This window comes from Scomber japonicus, chromosome 18 (genome assembly GCF_027409825.1).
Source record: "Scomber japonicus isolate fScoJap1 chromosome 18, fScoJap1.pri, whole genome shotgun sequence".
NCBI classification, from domain to species: domain Eukaryota; kingdom Metazoa; phylum Chordata; class Actinopteri; order Scombriformes; family Scombridae; genus Scomber; species Scomber japonicus.
In genome coordinates, this window is record NC_070595.1 from 11,391,728 (window position 1) to 11,409,402 (window position 17,675).

Sequence of the window (17,675 nt, forward strand, 5' to 3'; positions counted from 1 at the left end):
CGCATGAAAAAAAAAAAAAAAAACCCACACCACATTGTCCCCTTCCCTTCGCTGAGCCCCAGTCTGTGGTCGAAGCAGAAACTCTCAGGGCGTAATATGACTCTGGCTTTATAAACACGCAGAGAGAGCGAGGGAAGCAGAAAAGAGAAAAAAAAAAGAACAAGTGAAAAAGCGAGAGAGGCTGAGAGAGGAGGAGGAGAGATCACGCCGAGACAGAGAACGACAAAAACACGCACAAGTACCGCTCATTTTGCAACTCTCTGCTCCTTCTTTGTAACAGTCAATAACCTCCACGTCTCTGCTCAGCCAAACTTCCTTTTGGGTTTTTTCTGATCTACTCCTACTGCTCCACACACACACACACACACACACACACACTGTACACTACACACAGGCATCGTGTTGTGTGTGAGCGTTGAACCACACATCCGACACTACAGGCAGTAACTGTGTGGCTTAGGTCAAACCCAAGTCAGTGAGTCTGCGAGATTATCAGGGAATGTGAACACACACACACACACACACACACACACACACAAAAGAAGACTATTTTTTCAACAGAGTGTGATTTGCAGACAAAATCAAGGTGCACGCTGCTCATGGATTCTTCGCAACAAACCATTTACTACTACTACTACAAAAAAAAAAAAAAGTCACTCTTCCTGCCTGTTTTGTGTTGTGGTTTCAAAGATGGCTTCCACTCCAATTTGGCTCGCTATGACGTATATAACAACGGCTACAAAGTGATTGAACGCAATTGTTCCCAATCTTTTTTGGCATGAAAACAAAGCAATGTTTACTAGCCAACTTCATCAAGAGTCATGAGCGCTTCAAAAAAAAAAGTGATGATTTTTCCAACTCAAGCTGAACGATTTCTGAATGATTTAAGAGGCCCTGAGAAGTGAGTGAAAATGGTCCACTATTTTACAAGAAAACAGGCAAAACTTTTAAATAATTTTGTGTAACTTTTCCAAATGGATTTACTTCAGGGCCCTATGGGGGGTCCTGACCCTCATGTTAGGTGTTGGGAATCATTGATTCTAATGCAATAAATGTGTGAAACAAGATATGTAATTCTGTAATATTCCTGTAAAATGACTGATTTGTAAAAATTTCCAGATATTCCCAGAGAGGGTGTACATTTCTTTACTCTGCAGCGCTCCACAGTCTACACGGACTTTAGAGAAATTCCAGCAGCAGCAGCTGGGATTTTTGCGCTAGGTAACACCGTGTAGCCGTGTGGTGAAGTTATTCTGCCTCCCCCTCCATCTCATTCACACTCCCTTGCCTTCATGGCCTCCCTTTATCTCCATCTCTCCCCTCCCTGCTCCATTTCTCCCTCCATCTATCTTTCTCTCTCTCTCTCTCTCTCTCTCTCTCTCTCTCTCTCTCAGTAGTGGAAGTGCCTGGTACCACCAGTCTCTCTCTTTCCACCCCTCCCTCTCTCTCTCTCTCTCTCTCCCTGAAAGCTGCATCTCAAAGAGTTGATTCTCCAGTGCATCTCCATGTAACACACACACACACACACACACACACACAGCCTCCCTTCCCACACACAGCTAAATGTGTACATACTGACTAAATAACAATACGCCGTTGCTATGGGCAAACATTCAGATGCACACACTGGCATGTTTGTGCTCATAAATCCTGTTACATGCTCCTCGCTGCAGGTCACACACACACACACACACACTCAGATGAAACATGCGAGACGAACAGGAAACATGTGAGGCAAACATGCAAAACAAACTCACTTAATATACGCTTTAAAACATCAAAGTTCTTCTATTGCTAAAGATGATGATGATGATGATCTGAAACTAAAACTCAGCAGCTTTATCAGTAAACCAAAGATAAAGTAAAACCTAACACAGACCAACATCACGTACTAACAGCACTGCAGCAGCAGACTGACAACGGAGATCAACAAACATGTCAGAGTTGTGTCATGTGGACAGAGCATGAGCCTCTGAGTTGCTGGAATTTTGACACAAGTGTCACTGACACGCTGACTCGTTTCGGGCATCAAAGTTCCAACTGACACAGGTTTTGCACCGTCACTGCTGGCAGTTGGCGGTGTGATTCCCAATGGCCAAACACTAGTCTCAAAAAACATTTGCCAAATGGCGCCACGGTCCTATCAACTATGTAATATGTTACTAAGTTAATTGTAGGGCTGTAGTGATGACACAACAGCAGGGCAAGAACACAAGCAGTCAGATATCAGGTGGTCTATGCACTTTGCCACTGGCTGCACTTTACTGCTTGATGTTCTGTATTTGCAATTTTGTAATGTGAAATTCAGCAAACAAACCCCATTTTTTATGTTAGGACATTTCATTACTTTAAAAGTGAGCCACACCTGAAATGTCCAAACTGAAGGACAGTTTGAGTAATCATTTAAAAATGTTTCAATTCCTTCAATCTCTCCATCTCCTCTGCTACCGTCAGATTATTAGTGAATGATGAAGACGCTGAAACATCCCACAGAGACAGAAAGCACACATAGCAACGCTCAACGGATATTATATAAACAGCACTGCTGCAGATACTACTGATCAGTTAATCTTCACCATCAGGCATCATCAGAGCAAGAAAACCAACAGTGCCAAAATAACATAACTCAATACATTTCAAACTGGACCAAATGGCGTGGACTCCTTGTGGTTTGTCAAATCTCAATGGCAGCAGTTTAAAGATTCAGTAGTATTCACCCACCCACCTGCACGGGAGATGAGATCGAAAGTATGACGGATGCATGAAACGCTGACCCCCTGTTACGGAAGGCGGCGCGGTAGCTGCACTGCAGAGCTGATGTGGAGATAAACAGAGCTGCACTGTGCTCCACTGTTCAGAGGTGTTCTTAGATCATTTCTCACCTGCCAATCATAGTTGGCTGAATTGTGGGATACGTAGTCAGCTGTGACTTAGCTGAACAATATTATAATAAATACATCTCTTCAATTGGTTTGATATCTATACATGTAACAGTTTTCAAAGCGTAAGTGTGTATTTCATTTCTCATAATTGTTCATTTCTAAATTGTGTATCCTGATTACTGCAGTACAACCACCACTGGATTGTGGGCTGATTGACTGGTTAAACATCTGGTTACATGTCATTGGTTGTTAAAGCTATTCTCAGTTTAAATTATATGTAATTCAGACTATTTATTTATTGAAAACTCTGATGATACGAGTACACTTGATTTGGTCCTTCCAGCCTTACGGTGACTGATGGCTCCAACCAAAAAAATGAATCTGTTAGATGCATCAGCTCCACAATGATAAAAAGGATACACTTTGATGGCTCCTGACTTTGTGCCGATGGCCATAAGCTGCAGCTTGGGGTCAAAGGCCAAAGCACTGGGTTGATGGGGGAATCCATGCTCCACGGTCTAGAGAAAAACAGACAGACGAGAGAGATTAATAGACGACACAAGAAATAAGACAATGAAGTGAACACTCCCAGATTTATTCTTCTTACATCTTTCCCCTAAAATACACCCTGTCATGTCTGTCTGTGTGTCTGTGAGTGTGTGTGTTTACATCTGTATAGTCAGTGAGGCGTCTAAGAGGGAGGACTCCCTTAATAAAGTTAGAGGAAAGTTCTTAAAAAGCAGTGATGGCAGCAGCATTGCTTTATTGCAGCGCCATGCAGAACTTGTTAAATGGGATTAACATAAATTCACAGCTTTTCCTCCTGCCACTGTCAGCAGAGGACGAGACAGCTGGGAAAGCATTCAGATCTACAGAGAGAGGAAAAAAAAGAGCAGAAACCTTCTTGTAGGAAGAGACTTAAAGCTACTTTAAAGAGGTCAAGGGGGTCTTTCAAGTTTTGCGGTCAAGGACCCCCTGACTAGGCTCTGTGATCAACAGATCTGGAAATGACTTATTTAGCTTGGGACTCAAGCTGCAACCATTTCTCAACTGACTGAACAGTTGATTGACAGAAAATGACTTGCCAACTATTTTGATTATCAATTCATGGTTCCAACTTCATTTTGAATATATTGTGGTTTCTTTAGTCCTTTGTGAACTGAATATTTTTGGTTTGTTGACTTGGGTTGGAACAAAAAAAAAAAAAAAAAAAAAGACGATTCAGATCTTGGCCTTTGGGAAACAGTGATAAAAAATTCTTTAAAAAAAACCCCAACATTTTCAGACATTTAAACCAAAAAGCTAATAATTTAAATCAAATTATTTTTTTTACTTGCAGGCCTACTTGGGACTTGAGTTAAAACATCAACCTCAACTCTGTCTTTTAAGTACCGGTCTGATGACACACACACGCACACACACACACACACACACACAGTCACATCAAAGACTCACTCCTGTTGAGAGACCACCTCTGTGATAGTTGTGGCAGCTGGCGTCTGACCTTAAAAAAGTGTGTGTGTGTGTGTGTGTGTGTGTGTGTGTGTGTGTGTGTGTTGTCACAGTGCAACAAACAGTCCATGGACTTTAGACATGATACACTGTTCAGCCAACCTGAATACACTACTTCAACCACATTGACTTTCTCTTATATCTATGAGTTTCACCCATTGATGACTCATTGTTTTGCCCTTTCTGCCACTGCTGTCATTTGTCACCTCTCCGTACATTCTGACATGAAGCAACTAAACAGTTAACTCTTCAAAACCCAAACAACAAATAAAACTATGTGTCCTGATTACATAAAATGTTTTAAGGCTGCACAACTTAACATGCAATAATCATCATCATCATCTCAGTTTCCAAAATGATATTAAGTTGAAATCTGTAACTTTGAACTTAAAGTCATGCTCTGCTAAAAAACTGAAATCCTGGTTTAAAAATCAACATTTTGGAGCTTTGGTAGTAGGCTTGTGGGGGAGCCTGCTGTTTCATTTGAATGACCCAATGTAGAGCTGGAACTAACAATTATTTTCAATTATTCATTAATCGATTTGTCTATAAAATGTATGAAAATACTGAAAAATGTCCAGTATGGTTTCTTAAAGCCAAAGTTCACGTCTCCTCAATGTCTTGTTTTGTTCCATCAACAGTCTGTCGTCATGTACGGCATATAAAAGCATGACATTTTTGATAGGCTGCGACCAGAACATCTTTGGCACTGATGTTCTGACGATTGACTAATCAAAGAAAACGACTAATCGTTGCAGATCTAAATAGGACAGTGCACCATATTATGAAGTGTGGTTTTTGCCAAGTCTTATGAGCCATATTTGATACTTAAAATGCAAACATAGTGTAAAAACATATCACTCTCTAAAAATCTGGCTCCGTTCTGACCTCATTCAGATGGTCAACCAGGACAAGTACTCCCTCACACAAGCTGTGACGAGCTGCTCGACATTTGTGAGCAGCAGAATAAATACGCTTGAGTGTGTTTGCTTGTTGTTACAATACTCTTCCTCACAAGAACAATTGATTAATCAAAAACATCAGCTTTCCTGGCTTAACTGTATACTACACTGATGCTTTATGTTTTACAGTGCCTGTCAACCTCAAGTGTTTATTTGAAGTCAAGATTTGTACTTTTGGACGCCTTATGAAGGATTAGGCTGTTAGCCAAAAGATTTAAAGAGAAAGCAGGTTTCCCTAATGCATTACAAATATTTATTTGTCATCAATTATCAACCTCTCCTCACTTGTATCCCACTTTATGTGCACTCTAATCTAGTGGAGTCTGGTTCCTTTGGACCCGTCAGCCCTTGTGCGTGATGAACTGTGGTTTTCAAAAGTTTGGGCAGCCCTGCTCTCTGAAACACTCTGCTCTACTTTTTGAGTGACACACTGTATAGATAAACAGCGGCCTCACCTAACCCGAGTTCAAGGCTGCAGCAGTGCATAACCGCTTTGTCTTTACACTAGCATGAGCGTGGACACCATTGACTTGAAAAGATTACCTGCAAGCTGATATTTGATATGCAAGTTTATCAATACATTCCACGGACTTGACAAATGGGCACCACAAGCTACTTTTAGTCTCCCACCAGTTTAGCAACAGTAGTCAAGGTGACAACATGCAGCAAACTGAAAGTGGATCTGAAATCTGCTCAGTCCAGGAACTCTTAAATAGACCTCCTAGCTGTCAGGGTAAGGAGGGCGGACAATGTGAACTCAGGCACAGGGAGGCTGACTATACATGAACTGGTTTATGTCCATGTGGATGTGATGCCAGAATGGAGCAGCACGAAATCTGACACTCATTTCTGTTTCCCCTCCAGACCCTAAAAACTGAAACTAGGAGAGGTCTGAGCTCCCGGCACCACCACCACTCCAGCTAGAGGAAGACATCTGCAAATCTTTGCATGATAAAATGTTGCAGTAGCTTCTGTTGGCAGATGTCGAACCGCACAGAGAAGTGTCCTGGAAAGCTTGAGCATGTCGGCCAGCTCGTCCCCCTCCATAAAAACCCTGACATCAATAAATAAGCACTGACATACATTAGCTGAAGTTAAAAGGATCTGAGAGTGTTCACCATCTTTATTTATATATACTTTTTAGATTTGTGTTAAGTAATTTGGTCAGATTGCACACAAAATATTGTTAATCTGATCTAAACCTATTAAAAAAAAGGAAGGGGGGGGCACAAGAGTTATAACTGTCACTGCAGTTGCAACCACTAATCAATATCTGAAATGTGGGTCACACAATTTACATGAAGAATAAAACTGCTGCAACACAACTTGAACTAATCTTGATAATCTGCAGCCCTGATTATCCTATCATCATCATCACCATCATCATCATCATCATCACCACCACCAGAATAATCCCTATCACTAGCACACAGTAATCAGTTGTTGATGGTATCACAGAGTTCACTTCAGACGCGGGCCTCGTTTGGATGGAAGCCAATTAACACGCCGTGAAAACAACTGAATCCCATCAACAAAAGCCAAGTCCAGTCTGTGCTACAACTACCCATCAGGACCAGTTCACAGATAAAATGTGCGTGTTTAGTAGCTGGACACCAGGACAGAAACAGACACAGAGAGGACAAATGCTGCAGAGAGTGTTCGACTTCAAATCTGGTCCCGTTTTGAGAAAAGAGGGGGGAAAAAGAGAGAATACTAGCTCTGGTTTTGGGGAGCAGCAGAGGAGGAGAGAAGAGGAGGAAACCCTCGCTCCCCTGCCTGCCCCTCTCTCTCTCCCTCTCTCTCCTCCGTCCCGTTACTTTACCTTGTTGAAGGCGAAAAGCTCCTGTTTTATCTTCTCTCTCTGCGGGTCGGTGCCCTGCCGACGAAACCTAAACTTCATCATCTTGGAGCCGAGCAGGAGGGGGGAGACGGGACTGGGGAGGAAAACACGGAGATAACAACCTCGGCGATGCTAATAAGCTAGCTAGACGACTAGCCCATGCAGGCTGAAAGCGGGGCTGGCAGGCTGCGACGCTGCTGCTGCTGCTGCTGCTGCTGCGGGCTGCGGCTCTCCTCCCTCCTCTCCCTCCTGGAGCTGTTTAGGTCGCGGTGGGTTTGACCACAGTCTTCCCCCCTTTCCCCAACTCTTCCCCTCCTCTTCCTCCCCCCGGTTCACACGGACCCCGTTGTTGTTAACCAATGAAAGCGAAGAAATCTGCGAGCAATTTACTCAGAAACGCCCACACAGCCGAGCGCTCCAGAGGGGTATGTTCGGTTTGTAGCATAGGACGCACCGAGTGCACGTCCCACCGGCGTCTTTCAATATGAGAGGATAAACGGTGAGTCCTGTAAATAAAATCAAACTATCACACAGTAAATGGCCAATAGGAGTGAACTTAATCAATTGTTGAAAAATTGTTAAAATGTTTTACGTTTGTAATTATAATAAAACTTTTTGGATTATGCTTTCTTATTGTGTTATTATGCTTGCTATGTTTAATGATAGATAGATAGATAGATAGATAGATAGATAGATAGATAGATAGATAGATAGGATGGTCGATTTTGCTACAATAGTAGGGATTTTTGGTATCATCATGGGGGACCACATAATATCGTAATTGGTTAGTAAAACATTTTTGCAGTAGAAGTAGATGTAGGAAAAGAAAACCATGTAATTTCCATCATTTATGCTACAAACTTTAATGTACAACATTATTCACATGCATTGATTATGTACAGTAGGTATTTACAATCAAAAAAACATTATATAAATAATCATTTGACTTAGTGCAAAGTGTTCAACAATGTGGCCAAAATGTGCATTCCCAAATATGTGTCCCCTGTTGTGTTGTTCCCTTGATTTCATGGCAAGGGATGAAAATTAGAACTGATTCATTTAGTGGTTTGTTCCTGTGGTTGCCTTCTCTTGTTTGAATTTTAAATGGTAAAGCAACTTAAAAAGTAATATCTCATGGCTTCAAATGGAATGTTTGTAAGTTACACCTAATGAAAGATGACACATTATGTCAAACCACAAGCATCAACTAATGTTAGAGCAAAAATAAGGTTATACTAAAGTGTACTTTCTATTCATTATGCAGACAAACTCTGCCTGGGAAACAATTGTTGGCAGCAGCAACAGCAGGGGATCTTACTCGTGTTCAGTGCAAGAGCATTTTAATTCAATGTTGCAGGAGGATCAAGGCTAATCAAATCACACTCAGATGTGGGGATGTGCCTTTAAAGCAGCCTAATCCATCATAGTCTCAGCACTATCAGGCAGTCATGACAGACAAGATCTTAAACAATTCTGTCTTAAAATGAAAAACTAAAAACACAAATTAGTCTAAACTGTAACATGTATTCAAGGCTGACTCTTGGTTTCTGAAAGATGATAATATGCCCGTGTGTACTTTATGTGTTTAATGCTGTGGATGTAACACCTACAGATCACTGAATCATTGAATGAGGAGCTGAAATGATTCATTTGATAATTAATTTGTCAATCAACATGAAATGAATAGCTGTGATTCTGATTAATCATATAAGTCATTTGTTAAAGAAAAAACACCCAAAACTTCACTGACTCCACTTTATCCAGTGTGAATATTTTCTTAGTCATCTAAAGTAGTAGTAAACATATTATCTTTGGGTTTTGTCCTCTTTGTACAAAAAATAAGCAAAACAAGCAATTCAAACATGTCAACTTGAGTTGTGTGGATTTGTGATCATCCTCTTTTACCTATCTTCTGACATTTTATCAACCAAACAAGTAATGGAGAAAACAAATATCAGATTGAAACATGAAAATCTCTGTTAGTTGTGGAATTAATTATATACACCAGTTCTTGCAAACTATGTCATCAAAATCATCATCATATATTCATCACATTGCAGATGTATGGGTTTTAAATATCAAAAATAGTCTATTTTTAAAATAGAGGTAGATACAGTACATTTATGAGGCATATGGTGTGATTTATCTGTGTGTGTGCATGTGCGTGTTTATGTTACAGCAGGGTGATTTCACTTGGAGGCAAAGTGAGTCTCTTTTCTCTGACAGACAGCATGTTCTCCATGTGCATGGCAATGACCCGGCACAGCTCCAAACCCTAGAAAACACACACATACACACACACCACAAACATATAGAAACACTTAAAATGAGTGAAATGCACAGAGAAACCATGCATAACATAAACACTATAAACACAACTCTCTAAATGCTTATCATGTCTTCGCACAAACCCACCTGCTCCAGCTGAAGCTGTGTGATGCGCTGGTTGAGCAGGTCTCCTATCATGATCTCCACGTACGGGTAACTGGAGCCTGAAGTCGGTCTTTGGGTGCGAGTTGACTGGACCTCCTTCAGAGGGAAACGCACCATGGCCTCCTAATCACACACACAAAACCAAATATATGCTTGAATACAAATTCAAACATACACTGGCAAACTATTATGCACACATATGTTTAAAGTTAAACACATCAAATAAAAGATTTATTATCTAAGCAAATGTTTGTCATGCTCTATTTCCTGTTATGCGTGGTTCATGGGTTGTGAAGTTTCAAAATGTGTACATGGATGACAAAAGACAGCAGCCAGTAGAGGGAGCCAAATTATCTTTTTTTTTTAAATAATTGAATTATTGCAGTAGTTTGATTTTAATTAAAATGTACCCAAGGGAAAGTCAAATGAGTAGAGTCCTCATACTGTTACACACATCCAGCTGCACACTACCATATTTTTCCAGCTGGTCCTGGAATGTGAAGCTTGCACAACATTACACAGACATGTTGTGTGTGATTGTGACATACATGAGTATCCTTGTGAAGAAAGTGCAGCCCATTCAGATTTACTGCCAGGATGCACGGGGCCTGGATGGAGGCCGAGCTAGAACTCTGGATGTAGAAAAAGGAGGAGCCGAACATGGGGAAGGCACTGACCAGACCTGCAGGAAAAACACAAAAGGGGTCACTACTATTTTGCCAATCCATTCAAGCCAAAGTGACTAAAGGAGGCTAAGTCTTTTTTGTCTTTTATTATTTTATTATAGGGAAAGAGAGATCTGCAGTCTTACCAAGAAACTGCGCACGGGCCTGGTTTGGGTTTAAAGGCTGGACCTGCTGCATGTGTTGAGTTGTCATATTCAGCCATTGCTGTGGGCCCTGTTTGCTGTAGAACTGTGAGGGGACACACTCCTGCAGCTCACGGCTAAACGCACACACAAGCACACACACACATAGAGCAAACCAGGGATACTGTATCTCAGAGGCAGCAGTTACATTATATACATGCATGCTAGTTGAAGTTTTCTGTGAAAGTAGCTGACATGCGAGTGCATTTGCAAGTTTGAATTACCATAACTGTATGAGGATGCACCTGTGATCGCCATATGTGTGACTTTGTGTGTGGTCTGTCTTTGAAAGTTCAGCTGTGCAACAACATTTAAGCATTCATGGCACATATGGCATGCCATAGATATATGGTGTATATTTACATGGTAGGCAGGTAGATGGTGTCCTTGGCACGGTGCTGTAGGGCAGCCAGTCTGGCGATCTGCTGCAGATGCTGTTCACTGGCCATACCCTGAGGGACCACACTCAGCAAGGCTTTAAGATAGTCTGGTAACACCTTGGACAGAAACACAGAGGGTGCAATGTAGTTCATTCATTTGATTATGGAAATGTAATCAAATGTAATCTATATTTTCGTGGTCAGTCGGGTGTTTTACCACATAAGGATTACAGAGGTAATATCTATAATGTGATAATGTAATTGTTGTAAAAACCAGCCACACAGCCAAAATATGAGCCAAAGATGGTCAGACTCTAAAATTCTGTTTGAAAATTGGAAATGCATTGCATACAGTAACCCTCTACCTGGTTATAGTGCATGGTGACGTATAGTTCATTGTCAAGTTTGAGAGCCAGACTCCATATGACTCTTCTGAACCACAGACTGTAGTTGGTATCTACTGGCTCTGCCTCTGTAGCAATGTCCAGGATGTATTCACGCTTGTTGAGGGGGCGCACATTCTGACCTACACAAAAAACAGTCATTTACATATGCGTTACTATAAGAAATGCTGGACCTTGTAAAGAGTGTTTGCATGTTACATATTCACTGTGACAGCTAGATCCTTGTTACCTCTGTGTGTGACCAAAAAGATGGCATATTCATCCAAAGCTTCCACCCTGTGCAGGCCCATTTCATAGCAAAGCTCCTCAATGACATCCAATGCAACCTTAAATGAATAAATCCACTCACAATAAGCAATTCTGACATAATGTTGATCCACAGACGCAGCATCTGTGTTATGTTATTTCAGTACAACAGTCAGTCCCTGTGCAGCTACTTATTGCTTAGTCTAAGAATGTTACACACTAGTATGACACTTTTCTTCAGAATCAGTACAATGTCATTTCACTGTGTTTTGTGTGTGTGTGCCACTCACAGAGCACGTCTTGATTTTCAAGTGCCTTTCGATCCCACCTGGCAGCAGGAACAGTTGTCTCTTGGAGCTCCGCCCAGCCTGTGCAGCCAATCAGAGGGAGCAGTCACATTAAGTGTACGGTTGTCATTGAGAGTAGGAAAGCAGCTGCCAAACAAACTCACACTTAAACATGACAAATGCCTTCAGAAGAAAAGTATCAATTCCGTTGGTTGAAAACATCTGCCGCACACAGCCGATGACAGGGAAAAAAATCATTTGTCGAGATTCGCCAAGTATTTCTGGTATGTAGAATACCCACATGCTAAGGATTGGTTTGAAAATAATATGAGATCCCTCTCATCCAGCACTTTTTGTCCCCTTCCCTTCAGGAAAAAGGTTTTGTAGTATTAAGAGCAGAACTTCTCATTTCCATAAGAGCACATATCCTGAGGAAACGAGGGCCCTTAACTCCTCATCATCAGTTCAGTCCATTAACTCAATTTAACTGTCTCTTGTCCCTTGTAGGTTTTTAGTGCTGGGTTACTATACATTAGTATTTAGTCACAGTTATTAGTAACTTCTGTCAAAAAGTAATTGATTTACTTTACCAATAACTGCATTTAAAAAGTAACTGATTACGAGGGAAAGTAACCTTTGCATTACCTTTAACGCAAAAGTGTTTTTGTCCCAAAATCTCATAAATCCACTCTGTAAAGAGGCCAAATCAATTCAATTCAATTCAGTTGCACAAACAAAAGAAAGAAAACTCAAAAGGCCACTCCAGGCTCCACAACTAAAACCAGGAATAACAGTGGCACTCCATTAACAGGTATTATTTACAATATATAACATTATGACTCCAGATACAATGACATGGTACGATCAGTCTGGTATCTGTCTGGTATCCTCTGCAGTTGTCCACACTTTTCTTAATGATTGAGGAAAACTGAAGAAAATGAAGGAAAAGTAAGCCATAATTTGAGGGTTTCCTGTGATACACTTGACCATTGCAAAAGGTTAAAGGCATGGACTCACCAACATAGCTTTCAGTTCCATACTGTTTGGATACTGTACACGCCCACCATATTGAAAAGTCCTCTTCAGATTCTGCTCACATGCCTTCGCAATACCTGTCAATTAAAAGCAGAAGCCAGTCAACACTCTGATCTCTGAGACTCAATAGATGAATGTATGTATGGATAGATCATATACCTTGGTACTGCACCCCAGTGCTGGTACAGGCATCCTGTAGAAACTTCAACAGGAATGGCTTCATCACATCAGAGCAACGATGGAAAGCTGTCAGGATGTACAGCAGCCTCCATCCTCTCTGACAGCTGTCCCTACACAAAATACGCACACACAACCAAAAATAAACAGCTCTATACGGACCACTTTGGTACAAACTCCCTAACTCCATGCAGTCTGTTCACCATGATAAAATGTAGAAGAGTCTTACGGTTTGGAGCTGGTGTTGGCAGTGACTTGCTTCATCACCTGGCAAAAGGCTTCATCCTTCATCAGACCATGATCAGCACTCAACTACATTTAGAGAATGAATGTGAGAAAGATGTACAGATACATATGTACACAGAGGCACATGTTGATGAGTTCAAACATCAATTACACAATAAAATAAAAAGATCATGAGTGGAGTTTGTTTCAGTCTTACTGTCTACATTTTGCTCATGTGTCTGTACCTTCAGTATCGTGGTGACGAGGTCCTGCTCAGTCAGACCTTTCAGTGGGAAGTCTCCCATGAACTTCATTATAGCTAGACAAAAAATACATGGGCACAAATTACATTTAAAATAAAGGATGTGTCGACTACGTTTATACTACATCCATATTTTGTTCTACATCAATCACCTAAAAGTCTTAAATAATATGTGTAGCCATTAATTACTTTTTTAATCTTCCACTCTACTACCATACATTCATGTTCTACTCTCTTCTCACCTAAGAAGATGTCAGCAGCCACTCTGTTCATCCCACTGTCTGAGAAGTCAATAAGAGACTCCTGGAGTGGAGACTGGAGAGACAAACACATGATGAGGAAGTAATATCTGAAATGTTTCAATCAGATCTCTAGTGTTTGGTAAATTATGAGAATGAGGCGTCAAAGAAAAATACTTTTATTTTTATACTTTTATTTTGTGCCATGGTGCAGTTCACAATAATTAAAATGAGATTATACAGGAATGTATAGTCATGATTCCACCTCTTACCTTGGAGAATTTGACCATGTCAACAGGGTCTCTGCCCTCCTTCCCCTTTTTGGCTTTCTGATCACTGTGGGGAAAAATACAAGCAGCAGTCTGCAGCTGTGAACTTGTGTCAGTGCACTCATGAGTATAAATGTTAATTTACTTTGTCAAATTTTAGGATCAATTTGAGCTTTGGACCAGGAGTGTATGTGTGTGTTTGTGTGTCTGACCTCTTGTTCCTCTGAGCCTCTCTGAAGTACTTCTTGGCAAACTCAGCCATATCATACTGGCTGCCGTGCAGAGGCAGATCGTCCATTTCGCCGATCTCATTCACCACCTGACACACACACATACACCAACAGCAAAAACAAGCTAAGTAGCTGTGTTGCTTATGGGCAAGGTGTAATTATTTTAAAAAATATTTAAATTCCTGCAAGCTTAAATATTCCAACATATATTATAAAAACAGTAGCTTATACTATAATGTAGGGGTATTGGAAGCTGAAGAAAAGGTATAGTTTTTCTTTTTTGGGCAATATTTTGGAAAAATGCAACCATAAAATGAGTAAAGAACGTCCTGGTCTGCACCTCTGTAGAGAGATCAAGCTCATGGGCAGCTATGGCTGAGCCCATCGCAACGGCAACAGCAGCTGAGGCGGCAACCCGTCCCTGTCTGTCGCGAGGCTCCAGCCGCTCAGCAGGGAGAACCAGGAAGTCTGGAGCTGCCACTGGTCGGCCGTACTCAGAGGGAAACACTCCTGATTTTCCGTACACAGCCCCAAACCGCCAGCCTGTGTGTAAACACACATACACATACACATACACACACACACACAATCACTGAGAGGTTCATATTCTGTATAAACGTAGACAAACATAAAGTGTCACACCCAAAACCACAAATGACACACGCATACAAAACACACAAACTGCAGTCATCTTGGCAAGTATTGTGACATAAAAAAATAAAAAATAAATAAATGGAAGTAGAAGAAGCTAAGAGACTATAGAAGCACACTTTAAAGCATCAAAATATCTTACCATATATGTCCCCTTGGGCAGAGCACTGCTAGTTTAAGGATATGTTCCTATGGTTACGTGATATCTTCCAAAAGTGTATCCTTAATATTGTTAATGATCTAATGATGTGTGATGACTGTTCTTGTGTGTATTTTCTCACACTCAAATGTATTTTAACTTGGTGTTATGTCTGGTCTTTGTGTTTTTATTCACGTCCTGAGTCCTGATTTTCATCTAAATGTGTGGTGTTGCTGTCAAATCAAATAAAAGAGTTTAAAATAAGTAGGAACACAACACAAACTAGGGCATATATCCCAAAGCTGCACTCACTGCACCCAAGCCATTGGGTTGAGTGACATACAGGTTTATTATCACAATAAACCCAATCCAACCAGCAAAACAGAAAACAGCAAAGCAAACACACACACACACACAAACAGCCGATCTCACCAGGCTGTCAAACCCACCAAACTCAGGAGTGTCTCTCTTTAGCTCTTCTAGAAGCATGACCTTCTTCTTCACTATGCAGCCATAATATTTGCCTGAACACACACATATATGCACAAGGACACATTCGCACACACAGTAAAAGTCACAGTATGAAGCACAGAGTAGCAGAGAGAGAGCAAGTGTACAGTGATACTGTTCGTGTCCTTAATGCCAGTAATTGTGTTTGTGTGTCTCACCCGCCTCCAGCCCGTCCATGTGCTGAAGTCTAATGATGTCTCCTTTGTGGAAGCTGAGCAGAGTCCTGTCCTCAGTAATGTAGTTCCTCACTGCCACAACGTACTCTGAGTCCTGATGGAGAAGAGACATGTTGACATCAACATGCTGCAAAATCTGCAGCGGTCCACTGTGACTGGCAGACAGCCAGAGGAGGTGTGAGCCAAGACAATGTCATCAGAGTGGACTGGGTTACATTTGTGTGAGGAGTTTGAGACAATTACCTCTGTTTCTGTCCCAATATGATAACAATTTAACAATTAATTTAAATGTTTTCTTTTAAACATCTTGTAGTTAATAAGTTCAGGACAGGTCTACTTTTTTATGAGAATATCACAAAAACCAAGTCAAGTGGCAGACTTCTTCTTCTTCGGTGGTAACAGTGAGACTAGCACTTGAACGCATTTGTGAATCTGAGGCCGTGAAAAAAGACTCAAAACCCAATCCTTACTTGCCAGGTGATCCATGTACACACATTCAGTAATCTGTAAATATTATGTAATATAATATGCAAAAACACCTTAAAAAGATTTCTAGACATTTATATGCACAGGAAGCTTTTCAATTTTTTTTTATTAGAATGAACTTGAAGTTTCAAATGTATGATTACAAAGCTGACATTTATTAAAGTTGGTTTGTTAACACCATAAATTGCTCATAAATCATAATCTATTTTTTAAATATGTGGATCAAATGTGTGATGAGACACACATTTATCACTAGTGTAGAGATTAAATTCCCTCCATAAATAATCATGCTTGTATATAAAGACAACAATATTGAATTTCCCATATTTAACACAGCTTAAACTTTGAAGGTGAAACAGGTTTCCAAATATTACTCAGTCTGCTCGCACTGTTCCACCTCAGTAGTTGCTCAATTGTTCTACTATTGTTATTAAAACTATATATTATATTTTACTAATTTGAAATTGGTATTTGTCTTTGTTGGCCGTATATGATTTCAAATGTTCTGATTGTATTCATTTTATCCATATAGATATCCTCATCTATAAGAGAAAATTGCATTTGATTGAAAATCTTTGTGCTCCTTGTGTGCTATACAAAGAAAATTACTCTTGTTATTATTGATTTACAGTTGTGTTACATAAAATATACACTTATACACATAAATATTTTCTCCATGTTGGACTTGCAGACCCTTTAAGACATACACACACTCACACAAAAGCCCTCTAACCTTCTTGAGCTCTGTGAGGAAGTAGTCGATCATGTGCTTGACCTGCGGGGCCTTGGCGGAGAACAGGATCAGCTTCTCGTTGATCAGGTTGAACTCTAGCATGTTCTTGGATGGTATTGACACAAACAGGATGTCCGAGTAGCTGTATAAGGAAGTAATATGCAAAAGCGGGAAGTCGCCATAAAATCACAGAGAAAAGAGAGAGGGGCCTGAGGTCAAATTACTTGACACGGGATGTTGTGAATGCTGAATAAGGTCACTTGACATTGTATGGCTTTTTATTTGAATGAGGAGACCACAGTCGATTGTATTGATTGTATTTTTTTGATTTTTTTAATAATGTCTTCATAATAATGTATGAAGTCTTGAAAAGGTGTAGGTATAATTTTAGCTTGATGACCTGTGGCTGACATCACAGAAACTTTGTCCATGTTGTTCTGCAGTCTATGAGTCTATGAGGCCCACCTGTAAGGCCTCAGCACCCTGAAGTAATCTGGAGTAGCGGAGCTGCTCTTCACCATCTTCAGCAGCTTGATGCCTTTATGAGACACAGACAGCACTTGAACTCCTGTCCCCACACTGCCCTGAACACACACACATACACACACACACCAGCAAAACTGAGTACAGGCACTTTTACAATTGTCAAATAAAAGCATACTAATAGTCCTACACATCAAGTGAAGGAAGAAGAAGACTGCTGTGTTTATATAATATTCACAGTGAGAA

The 17,675-nt window shown here is 40.6% G+C and overlaps 2 protein-coding genes across 4 annotated transcripts in view; both read right to left on the reverse strand.

The window, feature by feature from the left end:
- Nucleotides 1-7,459, reverse strand: part of llgl1 (LLGL scribble cell polarity complex component 1) — a 33,365-nt gene extending 25,906 nt beyond the window's left edge. For 2 of the 3 annotated variants that reach the window (XM_053337856.1, XM_053337855.1), the window contains exons 1-2: nt 7,179-7,459; nt 3,303-3,400 (exon numbers count right to left, since the gene is read on the reverse strand). In XM_053337856.1, the coding sequence (XP_053193831.1) occupies nt 3,303-3,400; nt 7,179-7,259 (179 nt within the window). In that variant the 5' untranslated portion in view covers nt 7,260-7,459. Of the gene's footprint in view, nt 1-2,725; nt 2,805-3,302; nt 3,401-7,178 lie in introns of those variants that run through there. The other variant, XM_053337857.1, reaches the window with a different exon arrangement.
- Nucleotides 7,460-9,369: 1,910 nt separating this feature from the next.
- The window catches only part of myo15aa (myosin XVAa), a 31,896-nt gene continuing 23,590 nt past the window's right edge, over nt 9,370-17,675 (reverse strand). The window contains exons 45-64 of the mRNA XM_053337967.1: nt 17,412-17,530; nt 16,947-17,088; nt 15,710-15,821; nt 15,491-15,565; nt 14,592-14,794; nt 14,234-14,340; nt 14,025-14,088; nt 13,756-13,828; nt 13,497-13,570; nt 13,256-13,338; nt 13,009-13,139; nt 12,832-12,926; nt 11,818-11,895; nt 11,511-11,607; nt 11,243-11,403; nt 10,861-10,994; nt 10,441-10,574; nt 10,178-10,311; nt 9,612-9,752; nt 9,370-9,471 (exon numbers count right to left, since the gene is read on the reverse strand). Of these exons, the coding sequence (XP_053193942.1) occupies nt 9,370-9,471; nt 9,612-9,752; nt 10,178-10,311; nt 10,441-10,574; nt 10,861-10,994; nt 11,243-11,403; nt 11,511-11,607; nt 11,818-11,895; nt 12,832-12,926; nt 13,009-13,139; nt 13,256-13,338; nt 13,497-13,570; nt 13,756-13,828; nt 14,025-14,088; nt 14,234-14,340; nt 14,592-14,794; nt 15,491-15,565; nt 15,710-15,821; nt 16,947-17,088; nt 17,412-17,530 (2,259 nt within the window). The remainder of the gene's footprint in view (nt 9,472-9,611; nt 9,753-10,177; nt 10,312-10,440; nt 10,575-10,860; nt 10,995-11,242; nt 11,404-11,510; nt 11,608-11,817; nt 11,896-12,831; nt 12,927-13,008; nt 13,140-13,255; nt 13,339-13,496; nt 13,571-13,755; nt 13,829-14,024; nt 14,089-14,233; nt 14,341-14,591; nt 14,795-15,490; nt 15,566-15,709; nt 15,822-16,946; nt 17,089-17,411; nt 17,531-17,675) is intronic.